At 43.5% G+C, this 11,456-nt stretch overlaps 1 protein-coding gene across 8 annotated transcripts in view; it reads left to right on the top strand.

Moving 5' to 3' along the window:
• The first annotated feature begins 417 nt into the window (after positions 1-417).
• Positions 418-11,456, top strand: part of TRIM37 (tripartite motif containing 37) — a 290,609-nt gene continuing 279,570 nt past the window's right edge. For 2 of the 8 annotated variants that reach the window (XM_033921675.1, XM_033921674.1), the window contains exon 1: positions 418-1,082. In XM_033921675.1, coding sequence (XP_033777566.1) covers positions 915-1,082 — 168 coding nt within the window. In that variant the 5' untranslated portion in view covers positions 418-914. The remainder of the gene's footprint in view (positions 1,083-11,456) is intronic. The other 6 variants (XM_033921670.1, XM_033921669.1, XM_033921671.1 and 3 more) reach the window with 5 other exon arrangements.

The following is an 11,456-nucleotide window of genomic DNA, read 5'->3' as shown; positions in this document are numbered from 1 at the left end:
ATTTTTGTATACCGCAATACCACAAGTCAAATTTATAAGTTATATGCATCCTTTAAAAAAAAGGGACATTCTTAGCCCCGTTTTAATTTTGAGGGAAACACTCATAACTTTCCAAGTTATAGTTCCAGAATACATACTTTTTGGCCCGTCCTGATTTTGAACTCGAAGCTCAGTGCATTGTAGTCCCTGCTTTTACTTTATTTAAAGCAGTGCAGCCAGTCCCAAAACACATCATGCTAAGGTTGTCTGGAATCCTGGAAGAACTTAAAATGTCCCTCAGAATCTGGGTAACAAGCTCCGAACAAATAGATGTGAAACGAGACTGCTAGGACCAATAGAGTAGGGGAAGGCTTGCTGGGGATGGAAGAGTCAATAAGAGGGATAAAGAAGGGCCCCTTTTACAAAGCTGCGGTAGTAAGTCCCTGAGGCAAATGCGACGCAGGCCAAAGGAATTGAATGGGCTGCACGCGTAGGAATCGCTACCGCGATTTTGTTAAAAGAGACCTTAAATGAAAAGCTGGTTAAAAAACCCCCACCCCTGTACATAGCTATAACCCTGGTTTGTGCAGAGCGTACTCGACTGTCCCAGAGAACCTCCCCGCGAGTGCGCGGGCTTCGTCGCCAAGGCGACTTGCCGTGACGTCATGCAGAGACGCTTCAGTCGAATGGAGGCGCCGCATTGGGTTGAGTAAAGATGGCGGTTGTGGTCGAGTGCTCGTAAACGGTTGGGTCGGCGCGGGATATGGCGAGTAGGTCGTTGCTTATGTGTGCCCTTCCCTTCGTCATATCACACCTTCTGGAGAACGGGAGGTGTCAGCGGTGCCTCCGGCTTCTCTAAAGTAGTTCTGGAGCATCGCTGGGCCTGAGCTGTTACTGCTACTGTCCGCTCTGTGGCTGTCCCAGGTACTTGCTGCATGTCTGCTGCTGCCGCTGCAGAAAGGGGGCGTTTTACTGAGCACTTCCTCACCTGCATCTGTAGCACCTGGAGGCATCTGGCTTACTTCAAGTCTCGGAAGAAGCCCCTACGTTACTGGAAGCCCCGAGATCTGAAGTTAGAGAACATGGACGAACAAAGTGTGGAGGTAAGGCTAGGGAAGGAGGCCCTCTTTACAGTGATCTTGGCCAAGCAGCCTACTAGGGATAGGAGGGGGGAAAATAATATTTTTTTTGGGGGGGGGGGGTTGCATGTTTCCTTTGTGCATTAGCCTGGAATAGTTGCTTTAGTACTTCTTCACCCCTAGCTACAGGCTAATTTCTTGTTGTAAACCGCCTAAAACTGAAAGGTATTGGCGGGATAGAAGACATTAATGTAATGTTTTTCTATTACTGTGTGCAGCATCAATGTAGACATCCACAAGGTTGTTCAGTATGAGCCTATTCTCTAATGGAATTTAGGTGCCTAGGTTCTGTTATAGAATACTAATGTAATCTGCTGCCTAACATTTAGGTGTCTGCACTTACACTAGTCATAGAGTTGGCATTAAATGCCTTAATGTGGCAGGGACATTGCACAAACTAGTATGCTGTAAGTTACTTACATAAATGGGAGTTCTCCTTTTGCCCTTGTTGCAAATTTATAGAAGTTTGCTGTCTAAGCACTCTAACATATACCTGTGTAATTGTTACCTGTGCATACATATGCTAGTATTTTAAGTATTTATGTGTATATAAATTGTTAAATAAATACATAAATGTACGTAATGAGCGCGTGCACACGTTGGCACCCAGTTTATAGAATTGCCCTTAATGTGGGTATTGGTTTCAATCTGTCAACTAGCAGGACACAAAACAGAATGCATTTTAATCTCAGGAATGCATTGGTTTCAGAAAAGTATCAAGAGAGCATTCAAACAATGATGATCAAATAATCTATATCTCTGAAGGCACTAAAGATGTCCTCACATCGAGAAGTGGGGACAAACAAACCAGTTATACCTCACATAAATTCTATTCTTCATCATAGTGCTCCATAAGCTAGGGTGCAAAAATTAAATCAGTATTGCAATGCCAGGTGTTGTTAAAAAAATGTTATTGGCAAGAGTTAAATGCACAACGTATTCAAAACAAGGCAACAAATAAGAGTGCCACTCAGACTGAATCATTAAGTCCATCAGGTTTCAAATATTGCTTCTGGTGCAATATGTCTAGGAGTCCTGACTATAGGCAATATCCCACAAATCGCGAGTTTTGTTGCAGAAGGATGAGATTTACATTCTTCAACAACGCCTCCTCCAGTGGCTGTAGTGCCTCATTCAGTTTTATCTGTTGCAAGCGAGTTGAGAAGGTGTTCTGATCTGCTCAGATCATTTTTTTCTTATTTTTTGGTTTTTTATCCAAATCCAGAGGTTTTGCAGTGCTTAAGAGGTTCTTGGTGACCCTGGGACAACTCTGCCTGGGAGAGGACGCAGACTCTAGGAAAGAAGCCTGGAGCTAGCAGGGAATCCCTTGGGGTACATAGAAACATAGAAAAAGACGGTGTGTGTACTTAACTTGGACTTAGAAGTGGAGTTGCGACTCACCTCCTCAGGATAGTTAGTTACTGCACTGGAATGTGAGTGGGTACCCTCCCCCAACTTACCTAGTTTAAAGCCCTACAAAGTAGGTGGGCTAGTCGATGTCCGAAAACATTCTTACCTCTTCTGGTCAGGTGGAGTCCGTCTGGTCCCTGAAGTCCCTGCAGTGCCTATCCATGGTTTAGGAATCCAAAGTTCATCTCCTTGCACTATCTGTGTAGCTGTTCATTAGTCCTCTGGATACGCTCTTCCCTGGCTCTTCCCTTTTCTCTTACTGGGAGGATCGAGGAGAAGACCACCTGCGCTCCTATTCGCTTCAACTGCTCACCCAGGGTACCTGTCTGGCAAGCCTGTAATAACACTTTTGGAGTTCCGAGTCTGTTCCCTTGGAAGCTAGCTCACAACCTGATTTATCAGGTGCTTGAGCGCAGTCTGTTTGGCCCCCATGGTGGTCCAATCAGGCTTTGGCAGGTGCCAGCTGTGTTTTTCCTCCTCACTTGTCATGTGGATCTGTGGGGGTTGAGGTCTCAGTCTGACTTTGGTCCAGCTGGCAGCCTGAAGATCACAGCACTTGGACTTCATTTGGCTGACTGAGGCAGTGTCTTCTTCAAATACTAGCTTCTGTGACAGCTGAAGCAAGCTAGCTCCAGCACAAACAGTGTGAGTAAGGCTATTGTAGCCTAAGGGAAAATTGGGGGAAGGGTGTCTGAAATTACATGTTTGAAGCATTCTGGGGCTGGATATAGAGTACCCCACCTCCCAAACCCCTTCCCAGAATTTTTTGACCTTTCTTTTGGGTTCCCGGGCTGCTTTTATTGCGACCATGCTATTGCAGTTTTTTAAAAGCTTTCATCTGCTTCAAAGACCTTCAGTTTTGCACTTGGGATGGACCCACCAGGCTGTGATAACTCTTTATCATGCCAGATTTGCTCTAGATCAGTGGTCTCAAACTCAAACCCTTTGCAGGACCACATTTTGGATTTGTAGGTACTTGGAGGGCCTCAGAAAAAATAGTTAATGTTTTATTGAAAAAGTGACAATTTTGCAGGAGGTAAAACTCTATCTAGTTTATAAATCTTTCCTTTTGGCTAAGTCTTAAAAATAATATTGTAATTTATAGCTAAAGAGACATATGATCAAGAAACTGTTTTATTTTACTTTTGTGATTATGATAAACATACTGAGGGCTTATAATAGTACCTGGTGGGCCGTGAGTGTGAGACTGCTCTAGATGTTCGGCTGAGGAGCATCTGCTTGCCGCAGGGCATGTGAGGGAGGGGCAGGAGCCTTGGTCTTAGCTTGTCCTGATACTTCCGGGGCTGAGAGATCGTAGATGGCTCCTTTATCGGGGGGGGGGGGAGGGGGGAATCTCCTCCAGAGCCTCTGGATAGCGATCTGGCGAAGTGCAGGTGCTTAGATGCCAAGAGGGACTGCAGGAAGCCCTGAAGGGGTCCTTAGGGCCCTCTAGTCATGGCTTTACCTCTGATTTTGTAAGCCTAATGTGGAAGGCCTACTTAATTTGTAAGAGTTCCCGGGCTCTGGTGGAAGGAGCATCGGTGGCTGTACAAAGGGGTTTCCCCATTTCAAATACATACCCTCCAGAAGAGGATCCCGGGCAGGATCCAGAAGCCCAGTCAGATAAGGACTGGGGGGATTGGGATTCTGAATCTATGCCTTTGCTGTCTCAGAGTGAATCTTCCCTTGTGGGAGATGCGGAGGCCTGTCCAGAGATAGTAGATGCACTAGACCGGGCTGAGGACCCAAATGTAAAGCAACAAAATTTTTTTTAATCTTTTTGTCGTTTCTGCTTCATCTTCTCTTCGCTCTCTTCTTTCTCCCTTCCATGCAACATCTGTCCTCTCTTTGCCCCTTCCACCCAGCCTCTGCCCTCTCTCTCTCTCTCTACCCCTTCCATCTACTGTCCACCCTCTCTGTGCCCCTTGCATCCACTATCTACCCTCTCTGACCTTTCCATCCAGTGTCCGCCCGCTCTCTGTTCCATATGGCATCTTCCCTCTTTCTATGTCCCTTCAATAAACTGTATATCCTGTGCCCTTTCTCTCCTTTGTACATGATTCATTTCAGCTTCACCCCCTCCCCTATACACTGGCATCTCTCTCTTCTCCTTTCCTTCTTTCCTTTCCACTCCACCCCATGGTCTGGCATCTCTATCTCCTTCCCTTCTCTCCCCCTATCCCTGGGATCTCCATCCTTCCCCTCCCCCCATATGCGCTGACATCTCTCCCCCCCCCCCCATGGTCTGGTAGCTCCTTTCCTTTCCCTCCCATGGTCTTAGCATCTCTTGCCTCTCCTCTCCCTTCCCTGGTCTTCTTTCTCCCCTCTCTCTGCCCAATTGGGTGCTGCTGCAGCAGCACTTCTCTTCCCCTCCCCAATTGGGTGCAGCAGCAGCTTTTCTCTTCCCTCCCCCCAATTGGGAGCACCAGCTTTTCCCCCTCCCCCCAAAAAATTGGGTGCAGCAGCAACATTTCTCTTCCCTTCCCCCTCCCCCCCAATTGGGTATAGCAGAAGCAGCAGCATTTCTCATCCTCCCCCCCATTGGGTATGTCAGCAGCATCATTTCTCTTCCCCCTCCCCCTCTAATTGGGTACAGCAGCATTTCTCCTCCCATTCACCCCCCCCCCTGGTCTCACACACCCAGCAGATTCACTACAGACAAAGGCAAGTTGTAAGTTTCCCTTCATCACTGACCTATCTCCCAAAGGTCAGCGACAGAGGGAAGCTTACAACTTGCTGCTCTTGCTTACTTCGGGCCTTTCTCGTTGCCTGATCCTGCCTTCGCGAAAACAGAAAGTAGGCAAGACCCGGCAGTGAGAAAGGCCTGAAGTAAGCAAGAGCAAGTAAGCTTCCCTCCGTGGCTGGTCTATTTCCTGCATGCTCCGGGGCTCTAATGATACTACTGTCCGTGCCAGCTTCCCTTGCCAACCCCCCCCCCCCCAGGACGGTTTCGGAGGGAAGAGAAGGGAAGCCGGGTTCAAGTCACTTGCTGGGTTTTGTTTTGTTTAGTCAGGCGGGAGTCTTTCGGCGGCTCTTCAGGCTGCGCGTTAAGCATAAGCGGAGGCATGATTCGCGGCTTTTGACAGCTGGGCAGGCATCTAAATTTGCTGGGCGGAGTGCCCGGATAAAAAGCACTGGGGAGAACACTGCATTGATGGGGGTGGCTGGTGCTCAACCTCATGATGTCGGCAGAAAACAAGAAAGTGGATGGGTTTTTCAACCGCAGGTTCAAGTCATGAAATACAGGCTTTGATGCCTTAGTTCAACCTTGGCCAGAACAAGGGCTGATGTATATGTTTCTCCCATTGTTCATGATAGGCTGGATCATACGGTGGGTAGTGAACCATCTGGGGTTGTTAATCCTGGTGGTGCCAGATTGGCCATGTCGGTCGTGGTTTGCAGACCTGGTACGCCTTCAAAAGGACAGAGGTTTCAAATTGACAGTGCATTTGGATCTTCTGTCACAGGCCCAGTTCCCATGGAGAATCCATAACGCTTTGGTCTTACAGCATGACTCTTGAATGCACAGTTCTAGCGCGGAAAGGTTACTTGGAAGTGATCATAGCGACCCTCTAAGGAGTTAAGAGACCAACAACAATTGCAGCTTATGCAAAGGCCTGGAAGTCATTTCAATATTGGTGGCAAAGGACAAGGTGGAGCTGTTAAAAGCCCCAGTGTCAAATGCTTTTGGAATTTCTGCAAGCTGGACAAAGAACTGGCAGTGGGATTCCTCAAAGTGCAGATAGCGGGTCTCATGTTTTAGAGCCTGAGTGGAAAAGGGCTCTTTGGCCTTTCATCCTGGCATAGCCAGGTTTTTGAAGGGAGCGCTCGGGCTGCAGCCTCTGGTAAGACAGCTGATCCCGTTGTGAAAGCTTAACATCGTTTTGAGGGGGTTTGGTAAAGCTCTGTTCGAGCCTTTGCAGGCAGTGTCGCTGCTGAATTTAACATTGAAGACAGTGTTTCTGGTCGCCATCATCTCTACGAGAAAAGTCTCAGCGATTCAGGCAATTTCATGCAGAGAGCCATTTCTCAGACTTATAGAAGCAGGAATCTTCCTTCACACAGTCCCTTTGTTGTTGTTGAAGGTAATGTTGGCCTTCCATATCAATCAGGAGGTCAGGTTAACCATGTTCCATTCTACGGGTTCTAAGAAGAGAAAATTTTGAAATTGCTAGATATGCGGAGAATTCTCCATTATCTCAAAGTGATGAATGAGTTTATCGTCTCATTTTTTTGTGCTCACCAATGCTGCTAAGCTGGGTAAGCATTTCCAGATGGATTTATAAAGTGAACTTGTTGGCTGTGGGAAACAGCTGCCGATTTCCCTTAGAGAACACTCCATTAGAGATGTGGCTTCTTTGTGGGTAGAGTCTCGGGCAGTCTCTCCCGAGGAGATTTATAGGGCAGCTACTTGGTCCACTTTCCATTCATTTTACAAAGTTTTTCCAGAGTGGTTGTGGCAGTACAAGAGAATACAGCCTTTGGGTTCTCAGTTTTAAGGGTAGGCTCATTTGTCCCCTACACTCAGGAGTCTGCTTAGATGTGTCATCTATAGTGAAGACTAGAGAATGACACAGAAACAAATTTTTACCTGTCCCCGCAGGAACTCAATTTCCCCGTCCCTGCAAATTTTGTTGCTATCCTGTCCCTGCCCCATTCCGCCACTGCAAGTTTTGTTGCTATCCTGTCCATGCCCCATTCCTGTAAGCTCTACCTTAACCGCAGAAGCCTTGAACACTTATGATTTTAAAGTGTTTGAGGCTTGTGCAGATGAAGTCAGAGCTTGCAGGAATGGGGCAGGGACAGGAAAAGAACTTACCGAGATGGGATGGGAAAATGAGTTCCTGTGGGGATGGGGAAAAATGTGTCCCTGTGTCATTCTCTAGTCAGGACTCCTGGACACATTGCACCAGAACAGAAGATTAGTTTCTTACCTCGATAATCTTCTTTCTGGTGGATGTGTCTAGGAGTCCTGACACCCCGATAGATAGAATTTGCCTGTATATGCACAGCTGGAGATTTTCTCCTGCCAGTCTGAAATGAAGAGTAAAATATTGAACATAAAAAAGCAAAAAAACCAAACCCTAGTCTCAGAGCTCCATAAGTATTAGTTCTGGTTGCATTTTGATAGGTGGGTTGTTCTTTTCACCTGGGTTTATGCTATGGGTTGTTTAACTTGGTTCAATTTTCTCTTACAGAGCAGAACAGAAATGTATTATCGTGGATGATTCCTGTACCCCTGTTTTCTATTTCTTATGTCGTGATGATCAATTGATTTGGTACAAACTGAAGGGGGCACTACAGCCATGGGAGAAGGAGGTGGAGTTGAAGAATATAAATTTCATTTTTCTGCAACACAACTCATGATTTGAGGGGTATTACCTATACTCAGGACTCCTAGACACTTCTACCAAAAAGAAGATTATTGAGGTAAGAAGCTAATCTTTCTTTGGCTTCACTGCTATATGTGAAGACTGTCAGTTTATATGGAAAGGCTTATCTCTTAATTATCATGAAACTGTCACCAAGTCGCATTCAGGAGCAGTTTCCTGCAATCATGGAGTGAGCAAGATCAAACTCAACTTTCACATAAGTTTTCTCCAGTGATGTAGATTACTGAGCATTATTGTTTGAATATCGCTGTGGAGTAATTTATCAAAGGAGAGGAGAATTAGTGCTGAGTCTAGACCACAGGGCGTTGACTATTCCAGTGCTATTTATATTGTTATTCTTATGGGGATTACATTGATTTGTATTCTGGAGTTGCATGGACTAAGTTTTGTGTTCGATATTGACTTATTGTGTTTATGCAAGATGCAAAGGAAACTTATTATATTTTGAGAATTTAATAGACACTGTCTTCACTTGGATCCTATGACTGTGTCATTTTAAAGATATTTTTTTCCAGCTCTTTCTAGAGGCTGCTATCTGCCCAGTAGTTTAAAAAATTTTTAAAAAATCCCTGACCCTTATCTCTGCATGTTCAGGCCAATGAATAAATCTGCATTTTAAGCAGCGTGGTTAAGGCAGCCATCTTTTCCCACCTAACAAACTTGCTAAACAAAATTTAGGAACTGGATCCTTCTCACCTTGGAAATAACACTACTCTCCTTTATGATCAAATACAACAAATTATGGATAGAGGGCTTTTTTAGTGTGGTGGTCCTGCCCTCTCTGCAAATAAAGTGGATTGTCTTATTTTGTTGCAGAGGCCTATAGAGTTAGGACTGAGAGAAATAATAGCTCAATGGCTACTTTTCTTGTTAAATTTGTTATCACAGGATGAAAAGGAATATTTGAATATGGCATTCCTCAAAGTTTCATTCTGGCTTCAGTTATTTCATTGATTAGCTAGTATCACGTATTCTTCTTTTGGTTTTGAAATACAGTATACTAATGACATTCAGACATGTTACTAAAATAAAATCATAAACAAAAAATGGATTTTTTTTTAAAAAAATGTTAATATGAACAATAGGTTAAATGCCATCAGAGGATAGTTGAGTCTGAATAAGCTCAAATTCAATGTTAATAAATGTCAGGTTCTGCAGGTGAGTAGACTGGATGACCCTAAGGATCTATTTCAGGTGATTTTATGATAGTACACTGCCATAAAAATTGTGGGTTAAAAGTTTGGAGGGATACAACTAGACTCATGTTATCTGCAGCAGTGCCCACAGGAATACAACAGGACTTATGGCAGATCACATGCTTAGTTAGTTATTGGGTTTTTTGGGTTATTTTTCTAATTTTATAGGAGCTATATTTAGCTGCCTGTAAGGACCCCTGCAGTCATCAGAAAAAAGCAATTGTCCAAAGTAATGTGACAATATTTATTCACCATTTATGTATTTGTTTCATGTGGTGAATAAATATTGATGTTACTTTGGACAATTGTATTTTTTCTGATCTATTATTTTTGCTGTGTATCCTGGATCTTGTGGATTGATTGCCTGTTTTGTTTCCTAGTTCCTGGAGTCCTCAACAGATTCTCGCAACTGAGAAATTTTAAACCAGAAAAGAGATGATCCTATGTATTCTTGCAACCTTGTTTCTTGAATACCGCTTCACAAGAGATCTGATTAGCTAATAATGTAGTATTGTTCCCTGCATATGATAACTTTGCTTTTTAATGTAACTTTTATTTTGTAGCCTTGTGTATTATTTCAATTAAGAGTGTTTGACCAACCTGGCTTTTATTTATCCCTGTTTAATTCACCATTTATTTATTGACTGATTAAGTGAGCGCCAGATTCTATTGCTATTACCATCTCAGGATTTTGTGTTGCTTTTATAGTTTCTCTGAACCAAAAGGTTCAAATCTGGGTCTTGTGCCAGTTTGATGCTGTGATTCATATTTTTAAAAAAATGATTAGCAATTTAATGAAAATAGCTCTTGCATATAATGTTATGGTTATTTAAGTATATTTCCTTTCTGAAGATGAACTGACTTTTTTTAGAGGCTTTCTAGCATATTAGGATTTATCACAAAAAAATTGGATTTAGATTTTTAGCTATTATTTCCTGAAGGTGAGTTGTACTTGGATACAGCAGATATATCTCCCCCCCACCCAGAAGTTTGCAGTCTGAGTCTCCTTTACAAAGATTTTTCACCACTAATGCGTACTTAACATGGGACAAATAAAGGCTTGCTGCAAAACACATTAAAGCGTTATGCAGTAATTTGCCTGTCATTGCATTCTAATCATATGCTATTTATTTTTTTAAATATTTTTGGAAGGTGTGTGCAATGGGGAGGAAATGGGCATGAAAGCATTATTCAACTAGTATGTTCACATTAGCATGTGCTAACTGGATAAATCTGAAGTAACACCTCCTAAATAGGAGGCGTTAAGTGCCTCCATGTTAATATTTTTTGTAAGGTTTTGAACTCTAATGGAAAAATTAGCATGGGACCTGCAAAAAAGATTAAAAAATGCTCTATTTTAGGGATATACTAGAAAAGGGCTTAGCATGTGGGAAAGTCCCATGTTAAAATATGCTAAGCCTGTTTCTTAGATGTGTAAAGAAGCAGATCAGAGTGGTATTCTTAAGTAAAGTTCCTGTATTCATAAAAGCACTCAATGTAAACATGTTTGCCTGATGTCGGAGATTGCTGATGAAGCTGTGGTGCATTCCGAAGGGTTAGCTTTGATGGGAACGGATGACTGTCTGCCGGCTCAACTCCTTCTGCTGATGGCCAATGGTGGATTGACATCGAGGGATCGTCTGTGGCCTGCTTACCGCGCTGAGGAGACGTGGTGCTGCCGACTGTCATTGGTACCATCCGGTTGCTTTACACTGAACAGAGCCAAACTGAACCTTTATTTTGCTTTATTTTATTTTTTTAATTACATTTTATTTTTTTAATTTTTCACTTTTCTTTCTTCATTTATTGTGATTTTTTTTGTTGTTGTTTTCTTCTATTATATGCTCATGGTTCCTACCATTCACTTTTAGTCTGCTAAGCATAGATTGTGATCCCGTCTGGGACAGACAGGATATATGTGTATGTCTTTACTGTTAACTAATTTTTCCTTGATGTATTCTTATTGTACACTGCCTTGACCCGAAAGGCATTTGTGCAGTATATAAATAAAAGCTTATGTTATTACTGGGCTGTGTCAAGGGGTATGACAGTGAGAGCAAATGTAGTAGTAAATAAAAAAGCAGCACGTTCCCTCCTCAACAAAATCATAGCAGACTATTAGTCATCTGTGCATACTCCTGATGAAGCTCAGTGGTGGGTAAAACGAGGCTACGATGGATGTTTTTTATGAATAAGGAACATTATCCCAGGACAAGCAGGCAGCATATTCTCACACATGGGTGATGTCACCGACAGCGGACATGGGAGCCCCACAGCGGACAGCCTCGAAAGCAGACTTGCTTGAAGATCTTTATAAGAGCTTCCGAGTGCTGCATCGC

The sequence above is a fragment of the Geotrypetes seraphini genome, chromosome 15 (assembly GCF_902459505.1).
Source record: "Geotrypetes seraphini chromosome 15, aGeoSer1.1, whole genome shotgun sequence".
Classification (NCBI taxonomy): domain Eukaryota; kingdom Metazoa; phylum Chordata; class Amphibia; order Gymnophiona; family Dermophiidae; genus Geotrypetes; species Geotrypetes seraphini.
The sequence above is the reverse complement of the archived record's forward strand: the minus strand, read 5'-3'. Positions and strand labels throughout refer to the sequence as shown.